This window comes from Lithobates pipiens, unplaced genomic scaffold, assembly GCF_037356315.1.
Source record: "Lithobates pipiens isolate NorthernLeopardFrog02 unplaced genomic scaffold, aLitPip1_a1.2 Scaffold_8, whole genome shotgun sequence".
Classification (NCBI taxonomy): Eukaryota; Metazoa; Chordata; class Amphibia; order Anura; family Ranidae; genus Lithobates; species Lithobates pipiens.
In genome coordinates this window covers 339,723,299-339,747,543 of record NW_027507903.1, presented here as the reverse complement: position 1 = coordinate 339,747,543, position 24,245 = coordinate 339,723,299, and the positions used below count along the sequence as shown (strand labels likewise).

The 24,245-nt window shown below is 43.0% G+C and overlaps 1 protein-coding gene across 4 annotated transcripts in view; it reads left to right on the top strand.

Moving 5' to 3' along the window:
• The window catches only part of ARHGAP26 (Rho GTPase activating protein 26), a 724,944-nt gene that overhangs the window by 372,985 nt on the left and 327,714 nt on the right, over nt 1-24,245 (top strand). For all 4 annotated transcript variants that reach the window (XM_077473114.1, XM_077473113.1, XM_077473112.1 and 1 more), the window contains 3 exons: nt 13,229-13,313; nt 16,912-16,970; nt 19,816-19,921. In XM_077473114.1, coding sequence (XP_077329240.1) covers nt 13,229-13,313; nt 16,912-16,970; nt 19,816-19,921 — 250 coding nt within the window. The remainder of the gene's footprint in view (nt 1-13,228; nt 13,314-16,911; nt 16,971-19,815; nt 19,922-24,245) is intronic.

Sequence of the window (24,245 nt, the reverse complement as noted above, 5' to 3'; positions counted from 1 at the left end):
GGGTTCGCCGCGAGATCACCGTTATCGGCGGTCGGGTCCTGTCGATGGCCGGGTATGGAGACGAGTGAGGCTAAGATGGCCCCCACTCGTCTCTATACCAGAGGAGGGTCAAAACGTCACTTCCGCCCATACCTCTTAAAGGTATATTTTTTTCAATGTAATTTTTTTAAATGTCCAAATATGAGATCTGAGGACTTTTTGACCCCAAATCTCATATTTAAGAGGACCTGTCATGCTTTTTTTCTATTACAAGGGATGTTTACATTCCTTGTAATAGGAATACAAGTGATCCATAAATTATTTTATTTTTTAAAGTGTAAAAATAAATAAAATAAAGTAAAATAAATAATAATAAAACATTTTTTTTCCCAAGGCGTCTTTCAGGACAGCACCTGAGAGATAGCGACTCCTCCCTCCTCGTTAGGAAACACCTTCTTCCTCCAGACTTTAAAGGGAGGCGCCTCCCTACCACACCTCAGTTATTGTGTTTCCTCCGGCCCGGAGGGAACATCTTCTGGGAGGGAGTCAGTTTCTCTCAGGTGTTCCTGAGGGACTAGGCTTCTTTCCCTTTTTTTTCCTCCTTTAGAGACCCGCTGTCCTCCCGACCTACCCAGGCCTCGGCAGCGGTAGCAAGCAGGCTCCTCTTCCCCTCTTGTGCTCGGAGAGAGCCGAAGACTCGGTGGGCCGCACGTTCGTAGGCGCGTATTTTTTCCGGCGGTCGCGCCGGAAGTGACAGAGCGGGTCATCGGGTCGGCTGAAACGTCGTTTCCGGCGTGGACGCAGGGGGGAGGAGGGAGGACAGGTGCTGGTGCCTTTTTTCCGCTTCTGGTCCGGTGCAGCTGCATTATTGGAGTCCGGAGGCGGCGTGTAGCCACAAGTGGATCTCTGCACACCTGTAATGGAAAATTCAGCGTCTGCAGCGGTGGGGACAGGCACAGGCACCAGCAAAGCCCAGGTAAGAGGCAGCGGTTAAAGTCTGCCTTCTTTTATTTCCTGGCGTTTGGTCTCGCTCTCTTTTTTCTTTCCCCCCTGGTGGCAAGGGGCCTGTCTGGGCACTAGAAGCTGACTGGTTTCTTCTCAGTGCACCTGTGTGGTGATCCCTATCAAGGCTGAGACTGGGTCTCACTAAGGGTTCCCTGTTTTTTTTTCCCTTTTTTGTCTTTTTCTTCATAGGCTAAGAGCTCTGACCCAAAGAAAAGATGTCCTTCTTGCAGGGCCAAGCTGGGAGAAAATTGGAAGAAAACCCTATGCAGTCCCTGCATTACTTCTTTAGTTAAGGAGGAATCTGCCTCTGTATGTGAGGATCTGGTGGCCTCTGTAAAGAAGGAGCTATACGCCACGATTCAGAATTTTCGTGACTCACTAGCAAACCCGGCTGCTAGTCAGCCTTCCACTTCAGAGTCTTCCCAGGGGTCTCTCTCAATCCCGGTGTTGGAATCTCTGCCTGAAGACCCTTCAGATAGGGAAAAGCAGTCCACTGCTCTTTCCGTTAAAGATTCGGAAGAGGAGTTGGAGGATTCTGAGGTAGCCCCCTCTAAATTCAAACTGTCCCTTGAAGAGGTCGATGGGCTCCTTAAAGCCATTCATGCTACGCTTGGTTTAAGTGAGGGGAAAAAGGAATTATCACTCCATGACCGCATGTATGCTGGGTTGGGTGTGCCTAAGGGCCGAGCGTTCCCAGTTCATCCGGTCATCTCTGAGGCCATTAGGAAAGAATGGCAGGATCCAGAGAAAAAGCCCTTTTTCTCCAAAGCCCACAAAAGGTGTTTTCCTTTTGAGGAGGACCCTGCAGCAGTGTGGAACAAGGTGCCCAGACTGGATGCCGCCTTTTCCCAGGTTTCAAGGTCCACGGATCTGTCCTTTGAGGACATGGGAGTTTTAAAAGATCCGATGGACAAACGCATGGATCTTTTGCTCAAGAGATCATGGCAATCAGTTATGAGCAATTTAAAACCAGCAATGGCCACAACGTGTGTAGCCAGAAATTTAGAATACTGGATTAACCAGTTAAAGTCACATATAGCTGCAGATTCCCCCAAACAGGAAATCTTAGATTCTTTTCCTACCCTGATTACGGCAGTGGCTTAGGTTGCAGATGCCTCAGCTGAGGCAATTAAGATATCAGCCAGGTCAGCAGCTCTAACTAATGCTGCAAGAAGAGCCTTATGGCTTAAAACCTGGCCTGGTGACTCGGCTTCAAAGAATAAGCTGTGTGGGTTACCCTTTTCAGGGGACTTGCTCTTCGGCCCTGACCTCGATAATATTCTTGACAGGACAGCCGATAAGAAAAGATCCTTTCCGGTCAAAAAGAAAAAGCAGTTACCAAAACGTCTTTTTCGACCTCAAAAAACTCAGGATCAGGACAGCAAGTTGCAGGGGAGAAGGAAAAGTTGGTCCGCCCCGAAGCCGAAGGGTAGAGGCGGAATTCTCTTCCGTCCTCCTACACAGGCCGAAAAATCGCAATGACTTGTCTCTGCGGGTGGGCGGAAGACTACAAGAATTTCTTCCGCAGTGGTCAGGGATAACTTCAAATCAGTTTATCCTGACCACTCTCGCGCAGGGTTACTCACTCGAGTTTGTCAACAACCCCCCAAGGAGGTTCCTGATTACCAACACCCCGCGGGACCCGGTAAGGACCCTGGCCATGAAGTCCTCTCTAGAGGAACTGATGCAACAGGGTGTAGTAGTACAGGTACCCCTGCAAGAACAGCAGGAGGGGTTTTATTCCCATGTTTTCCTAGTAAAGAAGCCGACAGGAAAATTTCGGTTGATTCTCAACCTGAAACCGTTAAACGAGTCCATAAGGTACAGGAAGTTCAAAATGGACTCAATTTTTTCAGTCAGAAATCTGTTGACGCCAGGATGTTTTATGGCATCGGTAGATTTAAAAGATGCATACCTACATGTTCCGATCTCTCCCCAGTCTCAGAAGTTCCTCAGGCTGGCGGTGAGGTTGGGGGGTGTGGTTCATCATTTCCAGTCAGGGCCCTACCCTTCGGCCTGTCATCATCTCCCCGAATTTTTACCAGAGTAATGGCAGAAGCTTTAGTGCCGCTGCGACTTCAGGGAATCGCAGTTATTCCTTGTTTAGACGATCTGCTGTTTTTCGCCCCATCCAGCGAGGAATTGCAGATCAATCTGGGCAAGGTTCGCAGCCATCTGGAGACGTTGGGGTGGAATTTGAACCTCCAAAAGTCGTCCCTAAACCCATCTCAGGAGATTCGGTTTTTAGGGTATCTAATAAATTCGGTGGATCAAAAAATCATCCTTCCCTTAGACAAAAAGGACAGGATTTCCGGTGCAGTGTCTTTATTACAGACCAGCCAAAATCTGACAGTAAGACAGGTTATGTCAGCTTTGGGGGTTCTAACTTCAACAATGCCAGCAGTCCAGTGGGCAAGAATGCATTTCAGGTGTCTGCAGGCTTTCCTTCTCAAATCTTGGGATCACACAGTGGCATCCCTAGAGGCAGAGGTAAGAGTGTCAACCCAGGTAAAAAGGTCCCTATGGTGGTGGAAAAGACATGATGTCTTATCGGAGGGGTTAGTCTGGGCTTTTCCAGTCGAGAAAAGACTAACAACCGACGCCAGTTCCTGGGGGTGGGGAGCCCATCTAGGAACACGTTTCACTCAGGGGTCCTGGGCCAAAGAGGAGGCAATAAAGTCCTCAAACTGGAGGGAGCTCAAGGCGATTGCCTTGGCTCTGGAGTTGTTTGTTCAGGAACTCCAGTCCCATCACCTCCAGGTCCTAACAGACAATGCCACGGCGGTGGCTTATTTAAACAGACAGGGGGGTACAAGTAGCAGGTCGCTTCAGGTACTGGCCATGGAGATTCTTCGGTGGGCGGAAAGACGTTTGTTATCCCTATCAGCAGTCCACCTAAACGGGGATCTAAACAGGTTAGCGGACTTCCTAAGCAGAAACGCTATTCAGAAAGCGGAATGGTCTCTAAACCCGGAGGTATTCGCAATGATTGCCGGAAAATGGGGTTTAGCAGAGGTGGACCTGTTCACCTCAAGGGTGAACGCCCAGGTTCCCCAGTTCTTTTCCCTGGACAGTCGCGATGGCTCGCTGGGCACAGATGCGCTAGCTTATCCATGGGAATTTCGTCTTTGCTGCGCTTTCCCCCCATTTCAGTTAATCCCGTTAATTTTAAGGAAAATTCAGAGGGAGAAGGTGCCAGTTATTCTAATCACGCCCTTTTGGCCAAAAAGGGCCTGGTTTTCGACAGTTCTAGGTCTGGCAATCAAGCCTTGTTGGCATCTGCCCCTCAGGCACGATCTGTTGTTGCAGGGCCCAGTAAACCATCCAGGAGTGGCCAGCTGGCCCTCACGGCCTGGTTTCTAAAAGGCAGCTCCTTAGGAGCAAGGGGTTTTCCAACCGTTTGATCTCTACCCTTTTGGCAAGTAGGAAAAAGGTTACGGGGGCCATTTATTCTAAGGTTTGGAAGCGTTATAAAACTTGGTGTTTGTCAGCCGCCCAGGTGCCAGGGAGCCTTGTCTCCATCTTGGAGTTTTTACAGGATGGAGCAGACAAGGGACTGGCAGTTAGTACCCTGAAGGTGCAGGTAGCAGCCCTGACAGTGTTCTTAGAAAAATCTGTGGCCTCAGATCCGCTGGTGATCAGATTCTTTAGAGCCCTTAAAAGATCTAGGCCAGCTCCTATTAAGGTTTTTCCTAGATGGGATTTGTCGGTAGTCCTACAGTCTCTAACAAAGGGGCCTTTTGAGCCTCTTGTGGAGGCTTCCCTTAGGTTTCTCACATTAAAAACCGTTTTTCTGATTGCCATTGTCTCTGCACGCAGGATCAGTGAGCTAAATGCTCTGTCAGTTAAAGAACCATATCTTTCCATTTTTCCTGACAGAGTTATTCTTAGAACAGATGCAAAATTCTTACCGAAGGTAGCTTCAGTTCAGAACCGTATACAGGACATAGTACTGCCAACCTTTTGTGTTAACCCCAAAGGAAATAAGGAGACTTTTTTCCATACTTTGGACGTCAGGAGGACTCTGCTGAGTTATTTAGAAAGGACGGAGTCCTTCAGACGTTCAGATTCACTGTTTGTACTTTTCTCAGGAAGAAAAAAGGGTTTTCAAGCTTCTAAAGTTACTTTAGCTAGATGGCTGAAATTAGCTATCTCGGAGGCATATTCCCAGGCAGGATTATCTCCTCCAGCAGAAATTTGTGCACACTCAACCAGGGCTCTGGCGTCTACGTGGGCAGAGAGAGCTGGTGCCACCCCGGAGCAGATCTGCAAGGCGGCGACATGGTCGAGTTTTCACACATTTGTGAAGCATTATAGACTGGACCTCACTTCTGCCAGCGATCAGGCGTTTGGCAGAAAGGTCCTGCAAGCTGTTGTCCCGCCCTAAGGGGTAAGTCTCTGTTATCCTCTCAGGTGCTGTCCTGAAAGACGCCTTGGGAAAGACCAAGTTAGACTTACCGGTAACTTGTTTTCCAGAAGTCTTTCAGGACAGCAAGCATCCCGCCTTATGGTATTGTATTATGCTACGCTGTGACTAACGTATGTGTTTATGTGTTCCAGCCGGGGCCGGAGGTTCTCTTCTACAACTGAGGTGTGGTAGGGAGGCGCCTCCCTTTAAAGTCTGGAGGAAGAAGGTGTTTCCTAACGAGGAGGGAGGAGTCGCTATCTCTCAGGTGCTGTCCTGAAAGACTTCTGGAAAACAATGAAAACGGCATATGAAAACGGCGGGCAAACCACACGTGAGGTATCGCGCGATCGGTAGAGCGAGAGCAATAATTCTAGCCCTAGACCTCCTCTGTAACGCAGAACATGCAACCTGTAGAATTTTTTAAATGTCGCTTATGGAGATTTTTGAGGGTAAAAGTTTGACGCCATTCCACGAGCGGGCGCAATTTTGAAGCATGACATGTTGGGTATCAATTTACTCGGCGTAACATTATCTTTCACAATATAAATTTATAATTTACTGTTGTCTTATTTTTTTTTATTCAAAAAAGTGAATTTTTTCCAAAAAAAAGTGCGCTTGTAAGATCGCTGCACAAATACGGTGTGAAAAAAAGTATTGCAATGACCGCCATTTTATTCTCTAGGGTGTTAGAAAAAAAACTAAATATAATGTTTGGGGGTTCTAAGTAATTTTCTAGCAAAAAAAAAATGTTTTAAACATGTAAACGCCAAATCTGAAAAAGAGGCCTGGTCCTTAAGTGGAACTGTCCAAAAGTGAAAATTTTCCAGATCAGGATCTGTCAAATGATCTACACGGTCATAGGCAGGTCTTTCAAACACATCGCACACATTTTTACAGTAGCAAAAAGAGTAATTTGTGCATGGAAAGCCCAAACCGTTCCCCTTGTGGGGGGTCATCTCTATATTCTTACCCCCTTCTGGGGGTGTGGAACTACTGTATTACTGTAGCTGTTACAGCATAATTTGAATATTTTCATTTGCCGAGTTATTTTGGTCAGTCAAGTTTCCCACATGCTGTGCTATGACTGATCATACTTGGCATCTATTTATTTTTCTGGAATCAAAAATGTGTTTTGAAAAACCAATAAATATTGAATGAAACATTTTTTTATAAACATTTTATGATTTAATAATGGAAACATAGCAGCATTTATTTATGTGGCTATATCTTCCTGCAGTTCAGTGTTAAGTTGTTTAGTGTCATAATTAACACCAGTGTTTTTCTTCTTGTCTTTCACACAATTTCTGAATAAAAATGTATTTTTGGTTTTCAGAAGTGTAGTCTTTCTAGTGGGTGCAGAATAATTTCCCTTTTTCAGGCTAATTTTTTCCTAGTGATGTGACCGGTCCCAATATAGCAAAATGACATCAGTGGCTGGTCTTAATACAGGAAGCTCTTCGTGGAGGAGGTTTCACACTAGATTCCTGCACAGATCTGGAAGAATTACATAAAGTATACCAAGATACAAGTACAAATACACATATTTGCTTATCCTGAAGTTCAGCCTTAAAGTGGTTGTAAACCCTTACAGACCAGTTTTACCTACAGGTAAGCCTAAATTAAGGCTTACCTGTAGGTGCAAGAAATATCTCCTAAACCTACACAGTTTAGGAGATATTTTCAAAAGACAGGCACCACTGTCTACGGCACATGTGCCACAGGCAGCGATGCGCAGGCGCACTGAGCTTGCCATTGCTAACAGCGATCGCGTGACGTCATCGCGGCTCCGGGCCAGTCACAGTGCCGGAGCCACGATAACCGGAAGGAAGATGGACGCTTCATGGAAGAGGGACAGCGGTGACATCACTGGCTCCTGTGTCAGGTAAGCGACTGTCAGGGCTGGCTTAGCCCTTCCTCCTCTGGGCTGGCCGCTCAGCTGTTGGCTATTGCCAGCTCTCTTCTCTTTCTACAGTTACCAGCTGTTCCCGATGATGCTCATCTGACCTGCCTATTTAAAGCCTTCCTGCTCACTTTTCCATTTGCCTTTGCGTTGGTTACATCACGGGGAACCATCTCCTGCTGTTTGTTTCAAGACTGGCTTGCTGACGTCTGGCTTCTTATCCTGCTTGCGGTTGCTCTCCTTGGATCCCTGACTTCCGGCCTGGATGATTACCCGATCTGGTTTATGAACTTCGGACTGGCTGACTACCCAATCTGGCTACAGGACTCTGGCTATGCTTGACTATGCTTTTTTCTATTTACCTTTTTATTTTTATTAATAAACAAGTGTGATTTGATTGTACTTCTGTCTCGGTCTGTTTCATGGTTTCTGACAGTGAAACATAATGGGCTACTATGCGATGCATAGTAGCCCATTATGCTTTCCCTTAGCAGGGAAACAAAGAGAAAGTAAAACCCATCATGGTTTACTTCCTGTTTAACCCTTGCAGACAGTTGCCTCTTTTTCCATTTACATTTTCAATTGGAGCATTTGACAGCCTGGGTTAAAGTATTCAATATGTAATTATAGATGCATCTCTATATTCTGTTCTTTCCTAGTTCAAGACCACCAAAGCACCAATAGTGTAGCAATAATGCTGCACTGCTCCTGAATTAATATATATATATATATATATCTCTTTAGACATATGCAAGCAGAACAAAAATGTTGTTTTTGTTTTGGATAGATTCGTTATGTTACTAATTTTGTTTCATTGATTTTGTTTTGGAACTCATTTCGTTTTGTTCAGTTTATTCGCTAATGAATTCCACATTTTCAGTTCAAATTTGGATCGGTCGAAAAATGATCGATCGATTCAAATTTAGTGTGAAGAATAGCTGGTTGTTAAGGAGCTGGCTGCTGCGTCCTTAACAAACCATGACTCAACAGCTGCCAGTATTGTTCCCTGCTGAGAGATGAAATGTAAACAAAAGAATGCTGGCAATAAAAATAAAAAAACAGGGATGAGTCCCCAACCCCAAATCCATACCATCCGGTCTGGTATGGATTTTAAGGGGAACCCCACACCAAAATGTAAAAAAAATCTGCGTGGGGTCCCCCCAAAATCTACCAGACCCTTATCCGAGCATGAGCTCGCTCGGTCCCTCCCTCTTGTACCATACCAGACCGCATGCCCTCAACATGGGGGGTGCTTTGGGGGGAGGGTCTGCCAGATCTCCCGCCCCCGTGTAAATGAGTACCCCTACCTAGAAAGTGAATAAAGACACAAGTTTTTGACAATTCCTTTATTAAAATTTTTATTTTTTTAAATAAAGTCTCAATTGATGTTCTCCGAATAACCAAAAATTTTTCTGAATTTACTTTCAGACCGAAACTAATTGCACATGTCTAATGCGGAGAGCCAATTCGATTTTTTTCAATATAGTGTTTATTGAATTTTTTAAAATACAGAAACGTTATGCAATTAATTAGTAAAGAAAGATGCAAAGAACACTTAATAAGCAACAACAAATAAAGTAAGCCATTTTATATACGTCCCTACGCGTGACGTTACACCACGTGACTTCATCAGGTGATCACCTGATGAAGTCATGTGGTGTGACGTCACGCGTAGGGACAGGAAGGATGCTCAGTGTTGTTTTGCACTGACACGAGTTCGCTGCTCGTTGGATATAGGCTGATTTTAAACGAAATAGTGTGTGAGTACCTTGTGTTTACTTTTAATAAATTGGACATATTTGAAATTGCTACACTATGGTACCCCTTTCTTTGATTTATTTGGGTTCTACGGAGGTATAAAGAAATAAAAGCAGATAAAAGGAGAAGTTAAAGGGACCCTTACTTGCATTGCGATCGTCTCCTTGCCATAAGTGGTTCCATGGAGGTATAAAGAAATTAAAGGAGAAGTTTGGATCCGGAAAGAGGAGTCTTAAAGGGACCCTCATTTACATGCGCTTGTCTCCTTGCCATAAGGTAAGGGGCCATTGCCCACCCGAGTGTGCGGACACAGTAGAGGGAACACTGGGAAGTGGTCACTGGATTGGAATGCACACTGCCTGTCACAGAAAAGCACTTGCACTTTAAAGAGACTGTGTTTTTTGATTTGAATAGTTTTTTTTATTGAAAATATCCGAATCTTGAGTGTATTTCTATACACACTCCCGAGATTTTTATTGGCTCTGTAGTGTGTTTACTAATTTTGAGATCGATATTGTTTCTTTTACTATTATCTGGGCTTTATATATATATATATATATCTTTAAAAAAATTAGATCTAATTGTTTTTTTTAGTGCATTTTATTATCTGCATTTATTAAATGAGCACATAGCACTTTTATTTTATTTTATTCACGTTTAAATTGGATTTTGATTGAATTTAATATTCATATATATATACAGATGGGCATATAACCTATAGTACTGGAAGTGGTTTGTCTAAGCGCACAGGTTGTCTCTGTAGTGTGTTTACTTTTTGTGGGTATACTGGGTCCTTCCCTGGTTTTGGCAACGTTATAATGTTAGCTGGATACCTGCCAGAGGACACAGCACTTTTGAACATTTGACACATATGGAGGGCAGGATGGGGAAATCAATTATAATATTCGGCTGAGAAGCCATCTGGGCTGGGAGCTTTGTCATTAGGGAGAGAAAAACGTATGTTTTTTCTGTTGTTGAGAAAGGGACATTGAGCGCTTCTAAATGTTCCTGGGAGACACTCGGTAGATGAAGTGATCTAGGAAACCTTCAGTTTCGGGAGCTGTGGGTTGATTTGTCAAAGGGTCATCCTTTAGGTTGTAGAGTATGCTCAAAAAGCATTGGCTATGTCATCTGGTATACTAGTAGCTTTCAGGCTTTGTTTTTTGTTGAGGAGGGATCTTAGGTCAAATTTTGTTGCTAGTGTTGGGGTTTGGGTTTGTTTGTTTTCTTTCAGTTTGTTAGTGGTGTCAAGTAGATTGATGAGCTGCTGTTTCCTTTGGCACTTTGCCTGAGAGATTATTTTTATTAGGATCCCCTTAATGTATTGTGACAGATTCACCCGGGACAGAGGCTTTTGGAGTGGGCTGAATGCCTACCAACTATGGGCCCTGGCATTTGAAGGAGCTACAAGCATTTAGGAAGATACTCTGTTATGTTGTAAGGTCTCCTGAGACCAGGTGACAGATGCACTCCGTAGGAGTCGGAAGTGCACCACTAGGTAGTGGACCTTAGGACTGACTGCTGTGGATTGTATCCATGGAGATTCAGGACACAGGTCTACAGGATCACTAACACAGATCCCAATGGGAGCTGGAGCATAGATTCCCCAGGGCGCGGAGCCTAAGAGGCAGGCCTGGGCCGCCAGGGCCCGACCCCCAACATTCTGTGCATTATAGAGACTGGAGGGATGGCTGGTGCTCGTCATAGGTGGGGATGCGTGCGTTGTGGAGACTGGTGGGATGGAGTAGATGCTGGTGCGGATGAAGATGATTGAGTTGCATTGTGAAAATGAATGAGGATAACTGTGGATGGGGATGAGAGTTACATAGTGAAGAGGCGGGCAGTGGGCTCTCCAAAATGTAACTTGTTTGCACCCAGAGTCATCCATTTTCACAATGCAAATCAATTATAGGCAGCTAGTCAGCCTAAAGGTGTCCCATCCAAGAAGAAGGAGATAAACAAAGTCCCACTAAAATGTACTGTCAGCACAGGGGGCACAGTCAGCAGCAGAACACATTAAATATTTCAGACTTACCCTCTATGCTGCACTCTCTGGTACAATATGTTATTGGTGTCTGTTTCCATGTGCACTGTCGACTAGCTGGCCATTCCCCCTCCCCCTGTCCCTGTCCTGCCAACCACAGTCCGAACAAATCCTGTAGCAGCCATAAGGCTCTGCCTCCAAAGGGAATGGATGAGCAGAGTGCACTGGCCGTGGTGAAAGTGTCATCTGTGCAGGTTCTCTCCTCCTCTCTCCAGCAGATAAGCGGGGGGGGGTCCTCCTCTCACCAGCATGCTTATTATGGGGAGGTGGGGCAACGGCCAGGACCCAGGGACATGCGGGCCCCTTACAGGTGTAATGCTCGATTTAGGATCAATATAGGTGCATGGTCTCACAATGTTATTGTGTGAATGTCTGAGGCAATGGTCTCTTGCAGCAGGATTTTGTCTCCTAGGAAGAGGTCGATCTGGGAATACATACAATATGGTTTTCAGAAAAAGGTAGTCTCTTTCCATAGAATGCTGTCACCTCCAAATGTCAAATAGGTCATTCTTGAGCAAAAAGGGTTACATCAAAGAGATGTGAGATGTGCCATGGTCGCTGGAAGCCCTGGAGAACCGTCAGCACGCAGAGCTCTGTTAGTGTGAACCCAGCCTATGTGCGGCTGCGGGGCACAGCAGAGGGTCCGGTGCATACCTGTTCAGCATTTTAGGTTCAAATTGTTGCCTGGATTTGGACCTGAAACAGAGCCAAAGGGGCACAGGACCCTTTTGCTGGGCGCTCTGTTGCCCCGCCCCGAGATGTGTGAACCGACTCCATTGCGAGCCAGTCAGTCTCCTGTCATGTGAATTAGATTCAGTTTGCATAAGTGCAAACCTGGCCTTACAGTACGGCCATTCCGATCAGCTGCAGGCCACGTCCCCGAGAGCCAATTGGATTTTAAAAATACATCTTGGGGCTGAAAGTAATAATCCTTATAATGCATTTTAACCTTCCTGGCGGTATGATTCAGTCTGGAATTAGGTGCTGAAAGCGGTACAATTATTTTGCACGGAAATCTGGTTTTTATTTTGTAGTCCTGTAATTCTTAGGAATAACACTCTTAAATCTCTTCAAACCAGAGTCTAGCAGACATCCCGGGTATGATAAAGTTTATAATATAATAAAGAATAATAAAAATTATTCAATAATGTAATCAAATCCTAAAACACTTAAAAAGGTACACTTTTTGGTTGCTATGGACAATCTCCAAATTCCAGGCAGAAAAAACAGTATTTATAATATAAAAGTGCATGCAGGGCATTGCACAGACCACTAGGGACAAAGGGGGTGTGTAATTTTTTAATACAGCACTGTAATCTGTAAGATTACAGTGCTGTGTGTGTTTTATGTCTTTTTACTTTTTTGAATTTGCCGCCGTTCTCCGCTCCCGTGCGCCGTAATGTCGCAGGGAACGGAGCTCGGCGGCATTCGGCACTGTGAATCGAGCCGAGGACAGCTCGATCACACAGCGCGGGGGACATCGCAGAGGACAAGGTAAGTCTCACTGCGTCCTCCCCTGCATCCAGCGATGCGATCCCGAGTCTGGCTCGGGGTTACCGTTCCTGCTAGAAAATTCCCAATCCAAGCTCGGGATTACCGCTAGGGAGGCTATAGCATGTCATAAAATAAAATATCATTTGCCATAGTCTTAAATAATGCTTTTTTTACTTCTATGCAATGCCTTCATCCTTTATGCAATACTGTCTGATATTGGGCCTATTTATGAAATTGCATGACTGTTGATAATGCACATAAAAGGGTATGAAAATGTGCACAGAAAGGTGTGCATCCACCCAGCCTTGATCTTAACTATTACTATAGACTTTATACATGACCCTTCCCAACCCACCACCCCAATCTCTCCATTGATACTTTTATTGTGATAGGTGAACTTATTTGACTAATGGAAAAGCTTGAGTTAACTTAAATGTAACCTCTATTGACCATGTGCTTTTCACAACAAAACTTTAGTTTATATCATTTATTTTTATTAATATAGCATTTCATTTTTTTTTATTACTCTAAGTTTGAATTGTGCTGAGTTTATATAAGTTTATATAAGTTTATATAAGTTTACTTTAAAATTGTGTTAGGGATTATTTCTTTGTAGTGATGTATTTTTTTATGTTTTCAGATCCTAAAATTGCTGAACCTGAAACTGAGATCTCTACAGAGTGGGAAATAAAGACAATTACAAGTGCTTTGAAGACATATTTGAGGTATGGTATAAACTCACTATGCAGGGAAGTGCTAAAGATAAAAATAAAAAATATGCCTTTTAAAGAAATTGGGGTACAAAGCAAATTAGTTTGGAAGTTGATATAGGATGTTTTTAATTGAAATACAATCAGAAACAACGGACAGTAAGCCTTAGTTTTGAGCTCATATGGCTCCTGATAATTGATCATTTTTGTTTGCTAGCATTCAGTAAGTGAATTAAAGTGATAGAAAACTGTACCAAAGAAAAAAAATGGGCCCCCCGGGCAGCTTAAGTTATAATGTGCTAGTATACATTGCATACTAACACATTATGACGGACAAAGCCTTCTAGCGCCACTCTGTCACGGGTCCCGACACTTCCATCTTCATCCGATCTTCCCTCCCGGATTGCGGGCCTTGGACGTAGGAATGGCTGAGCAGCGATGTTGTTACTCAGAGCCCAGTGTGCATACACCAGTCATGTCACCGGCTGCTGCTGCTAAGGTAACCATCTACTAAACGGTGGGCGTTTAGGAGATATTTACTGTACCGATAAGTAAGCCTTATTATAGGCTTGCCTATAGGTAAAAATCAACATTGTGACTTTACTACAACTTAAATGGTAAAGATCTTGTTAGATTAGCAAAAAGTCACATATAAATGGATGGTAAAATAGTTGCAGTGATTTAAAAAATAAATAAATAAAAAATCAATTTGCCTCTTGCTATTCAAGCATGGCAGTAGCCCAACGCAACTTAATGGAGAAGAAAGCTCTATCCAAACTTTTCACTGCATCAAAACTAGAGGTCGACCGATATATCGGCCGATATTTGGCATTGTTTAATCGACATCGGCCGATTGTGCTGATAAAAAGGCTGATTACATGTTCAGCACGGCGTGCAAAAGACTTCTGTAATAGAAGTCAATGTAAGTTGCCTGAAGTTAATCAGTGAAGCAACTTTCCTCCTCCCTGGCAGTCTGCCAAGAAAAGATCAAAGAGATGCAATGTTTCTTCTTCAATGGACTGAACTCCCTGTGTAGAGTTCTCAGTTTAACCATTTAAAGACTAAATCTTTTTTGACACTTGTTGCTTACAAGTAAAAATCCTGTATTTTCTGCTAGAAAATCACTAGAGAACCCCCAAAAATTATATATATTTTTTTAGCAGAGACCCTAGGGAATAAAATAGAGGTTGTTGCAATATTTTATGTGACGCGGTATTTGCGCAGAGGTCTTTCAAACGCAATTTTTTTGGGAGAAATTACACTGATTAAAAAAAAAAAAAAAAAAATAAAAAAATATATATATATATATATATATATATATATGTGTGTGTGTGTGTATATGTATGTATGTATGTATGTATATATATATATATATATATATATGTGTGTGTGTGTATATGTATGTGTATTTAACCACTTGCCGCCCGCCCTATTACAAATTGACGGCGGCAAAGTGGTTTCATTATCCTAACCTCACGTCATATGACGTGATTAGGATAATAAGCCGCTGCGCGCCCCCGGGGGCGCGCATCGCGGCGATCGTTGTTGCGGGGTGTCAGTCTGACACCCGGCAACTACGATCTCGGTAAAGAGTCTCCGACGGAGACTCTTTACCATGTGATCAGCCGTGTCCAATCACGGCTGATCACAGTGTAAATGGGAAGAGCCGGTGATCGGCTTTCCTTCACTCGCGTCTGTCAGACGCGAGTAGAGGAGAGCCGATCGGCTGCTCCTCTGACAGGGGGGGGTCTGTGCTGATCGATTATCAGCACAGCCCCCCCGAGGATGCCCACACTGGACCACCAGGGACACCACTAGACCACCAGGGAAAAGGTAATAAAAATCCATAATCCTCCCTAGACCACCAGGGTGCCAGTCAGCACAATGGGTGCCAATCAGTGCCCATAATGGATGCCAATCAGTGGCCACAATGGGCATCACTGATTGGCATGCATTATTGTTTGGCACTGATTGGCATCCATTACTATAACACCGATGCCGCCTATGAGTGCCCACCTGTGCCGCCTATGAGTGCCCACCTGTGCCGCCTGAGTGCCCACCTGTGCCGCCTATGAGTGCCCACCTGTGCCGCCTATGAGTGCCCACCTGTGCCGCCTATCCATGCCCACCTGTGCCGCCTATGAGTGCCCACCTGTGCCGCCTATCTATGCCCACCTGTGCCGCCTATCCATGCCCACCTGTGCCGCCTATCCATGCCCATCCGTGCCGCTCATCCGTGCCAGCTATCAGTGCCAATTTGTGCCACCTATCAGTGTCCGTCCGTGTCGCCCATCCGTGTCGCCCATCCGTGTCGCTCATCCGTGTCGCTCATCAGTGCCGCCTATCAGTGCCACTTCATTGGTGCCACATTGGTGCCCATCAGTGCCACCTTATCAGTGCCCATCAGTGTAGCCCCATCAGTGCCCATCAGTGAAGGAGAAAACGTACTTATTTACAAAGTTTTGAAACTGAAACAAAAAAAAACATTTTTTTTTTCAAAATTTTCGGTATTTTTTTATTTGTAGCGCAAAAAATAAAAACCGTAGAGGTGATCAAATACCACCAAAAGAAAGCTCTATTTGTGGGAAAAAAATGATAAAAATTTCATTTGGGTACAGTGTAGCATGACCGCGCAATTGTCATTCAAAGTGCGACAGCGCTGAAGGCTCAAAATTGGTCTGGGCAGGAAGGTGTTTAAGTGCCCTGTATTGAAGTGGTTAATATATAGTTTCTTTTTTTTTTTTTATCTAAATTATACATACAAGTGAACTGATTGGAGGTTTGTTTTGGTTAATAAATGTTTAAATGTAAGAAATTTTCTGTATCACTTATTACTTAAGGCTGCTTTCACGCTGGAGCGGGCAGGCGTTGACGGTAAAACGCTGCTAGTTTTGGCGGAGCTTTACCGACATTTTAGCAGCGCTATTCGGCTGCTAGCGGGCCACTTATAACCTAGCTAGTGGCAGAGGAAGAGGTTAAATGTGCTTGTGAAGCGCTGCTGCCAAATCACATTGAATGCGCTTCAGCAGTGGTGCCCATTCACTTCAATAGGCAGGAGTGGTGGAGGAGCGGTTTACACCGCTCCAAAGATGCTGCTTGCAGGATTTTTTTTTTTTTAACGTCCTGCCAGCGCCTCCTCATTGTGAAAGCACTCAGACTTTCACACTGAGACTGCAGGGGAGCCGTTTTGAAGGCAATTTACAGGCATTATTTTTAACCCAAAAGCGCCTGAAAAACGCCCCAGTGTGAAAGGTGCCTAACTTAGATTTTATGAGATGAAGGGAAAAAAAAAGGGGAAAAATAAATCGGCCTAACATATCGGCCCAAAAAAATCTGCATCATACATCGGCCACCACAATTTCTAAATATCGGCATCGGCCAGAGAAAAACCCATATCGGTCGACCTCTAGTCAAAAATGTTGTTATTAATTAGTATGATAGTCAGATGACTATAAACTGGGAATGTCAGTGTCTGTGAAATAGTGAAATATTAAATATAATTTTTTTTTTTCCTCTGCAACTGTAGTGAAAACAAACAATGAGCTTTTGTGTATGTAATTTGAACCATAAGAAGTGCATTGTTAGCACTGCCGAATACATTTTTATATTGCAGGTTGCTTCCAGGGCCTCTCATGACTTACCAGTTTCAGAGAAGCTTCATCAAGGCTGCTAGTAAGTTCTCCATTAAGAGAGTTATTTGTAAAATAATGTTTTGTGAAGCAATGTCTGTCAGACACATAGCAAACAGTAGTGATGTTTCGTTTTCATCTTATTGCTGCCTGTGGAACATTTGGATCCACGGGGGGACACATGAGAAATTTGGCTGTGTAATGGGGTTAGCCTGCCTGAAGAAGAGGTCAAGTAAAATATTGATGAGGTAAAATGGCCAACAAAATGGAGGATCTGGTGATTTCAGCCAGACTGTAGAACTTTCACTGGATGTTTATACGCACAGTGCTTTGAAAAAGTATTCACACCCCTTGACATTTTCCACATTTTGTCATGTTACAACCAAAAACGTAAATGTATTATATTTTATTGGGATTTTATGTGAAAGACCAACACAAAGTGGCACATAATTGTGAAGTGAAAGGAAATCATAAATGTTTTTCAATTTTATTCACAAACAAATATGTGAAAAGTGTGGCATGCATTTGCATTCAGCCCCCCGAGTCAATACTTTGCAGAACCCCGCTTTCGTTGTAATTACAGCTTCAAGTCTTTTTGGGTATGGCTCTACCAGATTTGCACATCTAGAGAGTGACATTTTTGCCCATTCTGATTGGAAAAAAAGCTTGAGCTCTGTCAGATTGGATGGAGAGCGTAAACAGCAATTTTCAAGTCTTGCCACAGATTCTCAATTGGATTTAGGTCTGAACATTTGACTGGGCCATTCTAACACATTAATATGCTTTGTTCGAAACCAATCCATTGTAGTTCTTGCTGTATGTTTAGGGCCATTGTCCTGCTGGAATGTAAATCTCCTCCCCATTCTCAAGTCTTTTGCAGAGTATAACAGGTTTTCTTCAAAAATTGCCCTCTATTTGGCTCCATCACTCTTCCGATCAACTCTGACTAGCGTCACTGTCCTGCTGAAGAAAAGCATCCCCACAACATGATGCTGCCACCATGTTGGGGATCGTGTGTTTTAGCGTTTTGCTTGCTTTTTGTCTCCTCTGACCACAGCACCTTCTTCCACATATTTGCTGTATCCCCATATGGCTTCTCGCAAACTGAAAACAAGATATTATTATTATGGCTTTCTTTAACAATGGCTTTCTTCTTGCCACTCTTCCATAAAGGTCAGATTTGTGAAGTGCATGACAAATCGTTGTCCTGTGGACAGATTCTCCCCCCTGAGCTGTGGATCTATGCAGCTCCTCCAGAGTTACCATGAGCCTCTTGGATGCTTCTCTCATGAATACTCTTCTTCCCTGGCCTTTCAGTTTAGGTGGACGGCCATGTCTTGGTAGGTTTGCAGTTGTGGCATACTCTTTCCATTTTTGGATAATGGATTGAACAGTGCTCTGTGAGATGTTCAAAGCTTGGGATATTTTTTTTATAACCTAACCCTGCTTTAAACTTCTCCACAACTTTACCCCTGGCCTCTCTGGTGTGTTCCTTGGCCTTCATGATGCTTTTTGTTCACTGAGGTTCTCTAACAAACCTCTGAGGGCTTCACAGAACAGCTGCATTTATATTATGAGCTATGAGTAAGCACTCTTGGTAGTGTGAAACGAGTTAACTATTGTGCTGTGCTGTGACCCACTTTTGTGTGATTCTGCTTCACAAATAAAAGGCATTTGAATTTATCTTGGAGTGCGGCCATCCAGAGTTCTTCAATTATATGCTGTGCCTGCACCTGGGTTTGGAGGGGCTGTTTTCTTGGATTTGTGGACTTACCTGGAGCGGTGTTTCTCTCACATATCAGACTAAAATGGGGCTGAATACAAATGCACACCACACTTGTCAGGTATTTTATTTGTAAAATATTTTTTAAACCATTTATAATTTTCCTTCCATTTCCCAATTATGTTCCACTTTGTGTTGGTCTATCACCTAAAATCCCAATAAAATACATTTAAAGAGGAACTGCAGTCTGCTCACATCATTTAAAAAAAAAAACCATCTTTGCCATTCTAAAGCTTCCCTCCAACTACTTTGCATATTATTCTATATATACCGTACTGTGATTTTGTACTTGCCAAATATGCTGCAGAAATCTCCCTCCTGAGAAGCATGCTGCTTTAAAGCATAACTCCAGCCAAAACAAAAATAAAATAAAAAATAGCCCATTAACCACTTCCCACCCGCTATAGCCGAAAGACAGCTACAGTGCAGGCTTACTTGCCAGAAGGGGGTCCATGGATGTCCTCCCTTAATCTCACTGCCCGCATGCCATGCTCTGTGATCACTGCATCCTTAAAGAAAAAGATTTCTGTGAAAAAAAATAATAAAAATTGCATGTGTACGATGTAGCATAACCGCGCAATTGTCATTTAATGTGTGACGGCACTGAAAGATGAAAATTGGTCTGTACAGGAAAAGGGTAAAAGTGCCCAGTAGGCAATTGGTTAAAAGATGAAATACAGGCAGCTTTTGCTGCAATACTCACCTTTCATCTGGAACTGCCCACTGACAGTGGTTCTTCTTCATCCCTAAATGTCCTCAATATTCCAGGTTGAATGACAGCCAGCCAGCATAGTTCAAGCTAGTTTTCCTGAGCAAAGCCCATCACATGTGCGCTGCCAGCCTGAGACTGGACAGGGAAGTGGAAACCGCAAAATGATAAAGCTCATTACTTTGCTTCTCCCTCCTGTCAGCATGCTCCATGTTGGCTGCTGCTGCTTCTTATAGTCTTAGTTCAAGGGTCTGTTACCAGGTCAGATTCAGGTACTTACAAAGCTTGCTTGAAAAGAATGCATGTAACAATATATTCATTAATACACAACTGCATTCATTCATTTATGTTTCATGTATGCACCTTTTTGAAGTAATGTTTTCATTTCCATGAAAGAACTTGAAAACCAGGAATCCCGCATAAAGGAAATCCATTGTCTGATTCACCGCTTGCCGGAGAAGAACCGACAGATGTTGCACTTATTAATAAAACACTTGGCAAGGTAAGTCCCTGTGTATTTCTTGTACCAGCAAATTCTATGGAGAAAAGACGCTTCTTTTTTGTGCGTTATTACTTCATCCTTTTCAGTTTCTCTACCACTTTGTATTCCTTATCACTATCTAGAGCTTACCACAAAGTTCATTGTCAGTGGACAGCAGGGCCATGTCTTGGCTTTAGCAAACTAGGCAGTTGCCTAGAACATTGCCAGCTGGAAAATACACCCGGCTGCAGTAATAAATGAGCATCTGAATTTTAGGCGTCAGATAAGGGAGAATTAATCATTCTGGAAATGTAAGCATAATTCTGTGTTAATTTCATGTAAGTCAGCTTTATTTTGCAGGCGTCTAGCGTACATTCCCAGCACATAGATCCACCTTTCCTTTATGATATGCATAGCTGCTTTGTACTAAATATTTCTGCCAATACATACAAGAGTATTTGTCAATTTAACCATTTGCGTGCTGGGCCTTTTATATCCCCCTCCCCCCACACTTTTTTTTTTTTCTGGTGATGTCTCAGTTCAGGACATTCAGGACATTCTACCTTTTAGCATTTGTATCATACCTTAAGTTATATATATATATATATATATATATATATATATATATATATATATATATATATATATATATATATATATATATATATATATATATATATATAAATGTTTACATGTGTATATATAAAGATATCTATAGATATATACACACAGATATTCTGTCGTACATGCACAAATCAGCATTTTTTTTTGATAGAAAATTAGAAGCCCCCAACAGTTTTTATTTTTTTAAGCTGAGACCCTGGAGAAAAAAAAAATAGTTGTCTATCTTTTTTTATTTTGCACGATATTTGCACAGCGGTTTATTAAATGCAAATTTTCAGAAAAAAATACACTTTAATGAGTCTTGGTAATCATAATATAATACCTATTTTTGGCATTACACCTAGTACATAGATTCCCTACATGTGTCGCTTTAAAATTTTGTACACGAGTGGCACAGCACCAAACTACGGTACCTAAAAATCTCAGTTTAGAAGTTTGGCGCTAGAATTTTTGCTCTCGCTCTGACACTCACAGTGACACCTTACATGTGCGGTTCGATCACCGTTTACATATGCATTTGGGACCTATGTGCACATTCACATTGATTAGTGTGCACCGGGCGGGGTGGGGGGGGGGGGGGAAGGTGCGCTTTCAATTTTTTATTTTATCATTTATTTATTTTACATTGTATTTCATTTTTTTTTTTTTTAACCTTATTGCTATTACAAGAGATAAAAGACATTCCTTGTGATCGCATGGGCTGTGCAAATCCTCTTTTTGGAGAGATCTGGGATCTAATAGTGTCCCTTGGTTTCCTCAAAGTAAATGATGCATGCAGGAAAGTGGCTTTATAGATCTTCCTGTTTTCACTTTAATGTTGTATAATTCCTAATCACTGACCTGCAAAGAAGGCCTTACGTTTCTGCCTTCGTTATCTTCCTGAAACACAGATATGCAATACTTTTTTTTTTTTTTTTTTCATAAGTGAACACCGTATGCTTCATGACAAACATGCTGTGGCAAACCAAACACTAATATTTTTAGTGTCTACGTTCACTTGTATCTTGTGCGCTTTCTGTTAGCTGTAACCATTGAGTAAATTATCAGATTAAGGCTTTTCTCAGTTTAGTTAAAAGCTAAATTTGCTGTTGATCTCAACAAAATGGCAGCCATCTGCACACAGACAACTACTCCCTGTTACATGCATGTGAATGAAATGGGTAAAAGAAGACTTCAGCTCCTGTTCTCCACCTGTAGAGAACTCCTCAGACACGTTTTCCACCCTTTGCTAATCACCACCTATTTACCCCTTTTCATTCACATTTATGCAATAGGGAGTCGGTGTCTTTGTGCAGACAGCCACCATTTTGTTGAAGTCTACTGGAGCCTCACAAGCTGTTTCTGTCGGTCTTGCACCATTCTATCCACATGCTGATCTGACAGATACAAGTTTAGGGGGCATTTGAGCAGTACTATTTTCATAACATTGCTGTTGGCCTTGTCTGCCAATCCATTTTTTTTTTTTAAATGAGTGTAGCTAGCACATTAGACCATCACACTGACCTTTTTAACCACTTGCTTACTGGGCTCCTAAACCCCCCTCCTGCCCAGACCAATTTTCAGCTTTTAGCGCTGTCGCTCTTTAAATGACAATTGCGTGGTCATACAACACTGTACCCAAATTACATTTTTATCATTTTTTACCCCCCACAAATAGAGCCTTCTTTTAGTGGTATTTGATCACCTCTGGGTTTATTTTTTGTTAAAAAAAAATTAAGAGACAGAATAAAAAAAAAATTACAAAACCGTATTATATTTTGTTAATTTTTCAAACAGGTAATTTTTATTGATGTACGCTGATGAGGCTACACTGATGGGCACTCATAGGCTGCACAGATGGGCACCGATAGGCGACACTGATGGGCACTCATGAGGTGGCACTGGTGGGCACTCATGAGGTGGCACTGGTGGGCACTGAGAGGTGGCACTGGGAGGCACTGATTGCATTGATAGGTGGTACTGAAGGGCACTAATAGGTGGCACTGATGGTTGGCAGTGATGGGCACTGATCGGCAGGGCACTGGTAGGTGACACTGATAGGCAGCACTACTAGGTGGCACTGATGAGGCACTGATTGTAACCACTGGTGAGCATTGATAGGTGACAGTCGTGGGCATTGATAGGGGGCACTGATATGCTGGTGGGCACTGTGGGCACTGATTCGTGGCACTGGCAGGCGGTACATGTGGGCACATATGAGGAAACTTCACCTCTCCCTGCTCAGGACTGATGTCCCTTCAACAGAGGCCAGTGATCGGCTTTTTTTTCTCCACATGCTGTCAGCGTGAGAAGAAAAAAAAAACTATAACCGATCTTCTGTATACATCACTTGATCAGCTGTCATTGGCTGACAGCTGATCATGTGGTTAGGGGTCGGGATTGACCCCTTGCTCCGATCTGTGATCACCCAAGTCTCATTGATCACAGCGCGTGCCACTCGCGCCCTTCAGGGGGTGTGGCCAGCCTGCAAAGGGGAGGATGTCTATTGACACCCTCCCAGCAAAGCAGATCCATGCTGTAGCCGTCAATCGGCTATAGCTTGGATCTGAAGGAGTTAAAAAAAAAATGAGAATTAGGTTTCTGGAAGATGCCATCCTGTTTGGAGGAATAGGATACATTCATCTCCCCATTATACTGGTTAATGCTAAGAGACCCTTCAATGCCCCACACACTTTTGAATCTTAAACATTTTGCAGCCACCAATTACCCTCTTTTACAAATAGTCATTTGCTTTTCCTTCTTATGTTATTTTTTTGTTTTTGTTTTTTTTGTTTAATTCAAGCCAAATTAAAAGCATTCAAAATATAATTACAGGAGCTACCAGCTCTGCTGTATGTTCTAATTAGTTTCTAGCATTCTGTGTAGACAATGGTAACAATTATAGGTGTCATTTCGGGTCATGTTCTAGATTTAGTGACCTACGTGCAGATTTGTTTTATAACTGCATCTTCTGTTTGAATACATCTCCTTGTTCTCTTTACTGTTGATGCATGTTTGGCACCCAGTGACACATTTGTGGCTTTTTGTATGTATGCAAACTGTTAACTATTACTATTTACATTTACCATAAGAATACCAGCCATGTGGTAAGAACATGATTTGAAGCGAAGACTGTGATGGGAAAATAATCTACTGTATACCACAGAACTGCTGATCACTGCGGTCTGCATATTACCATTACTACGTTTTTTTTTTTTGTTTTTTTTTCCTAAGATGCTCTTTTGGGTTACAATACTTGAGCCACAAGCAAAAAATAAAGTGCTCATAGACTTCATGGTGGGGTCGATCGTGCAGGCATAATTCTGGTTCAGTCTTACCTTTAGGGCTCGTTCACACCATGCTTGCATGAAAACTGATGGGAAAACAGACACCAGTTTCACATCAGTTTCTAACAGTTTTTTCATGCACGTTAATTGTGTGCCCTATTCATTGAGAGTCATGTCAGTTTTTTTTCCGGTACGGAAAAAGTCTGTGTGTGAAACCGGTTTTGTGGTTTGGTCAGGCCACATAGAGAACAATTGTTTTTTTTTTATGTGGCCTTACAGAACGAGTGCACTGTAAGGCCTTATGCTCAAACAACGTTTTTTTTTCCCCTGGATGCCTTTGCTCCCGGGGTGGAGGAAAAAAAAGTGTTAACACGCTCAAAGCCACATTTTTCAAAAGTGTTTAGGCCTGTCAAGTGTCTGGGCGTTAATTTACTCCATTGGCCAGAATATTCGTT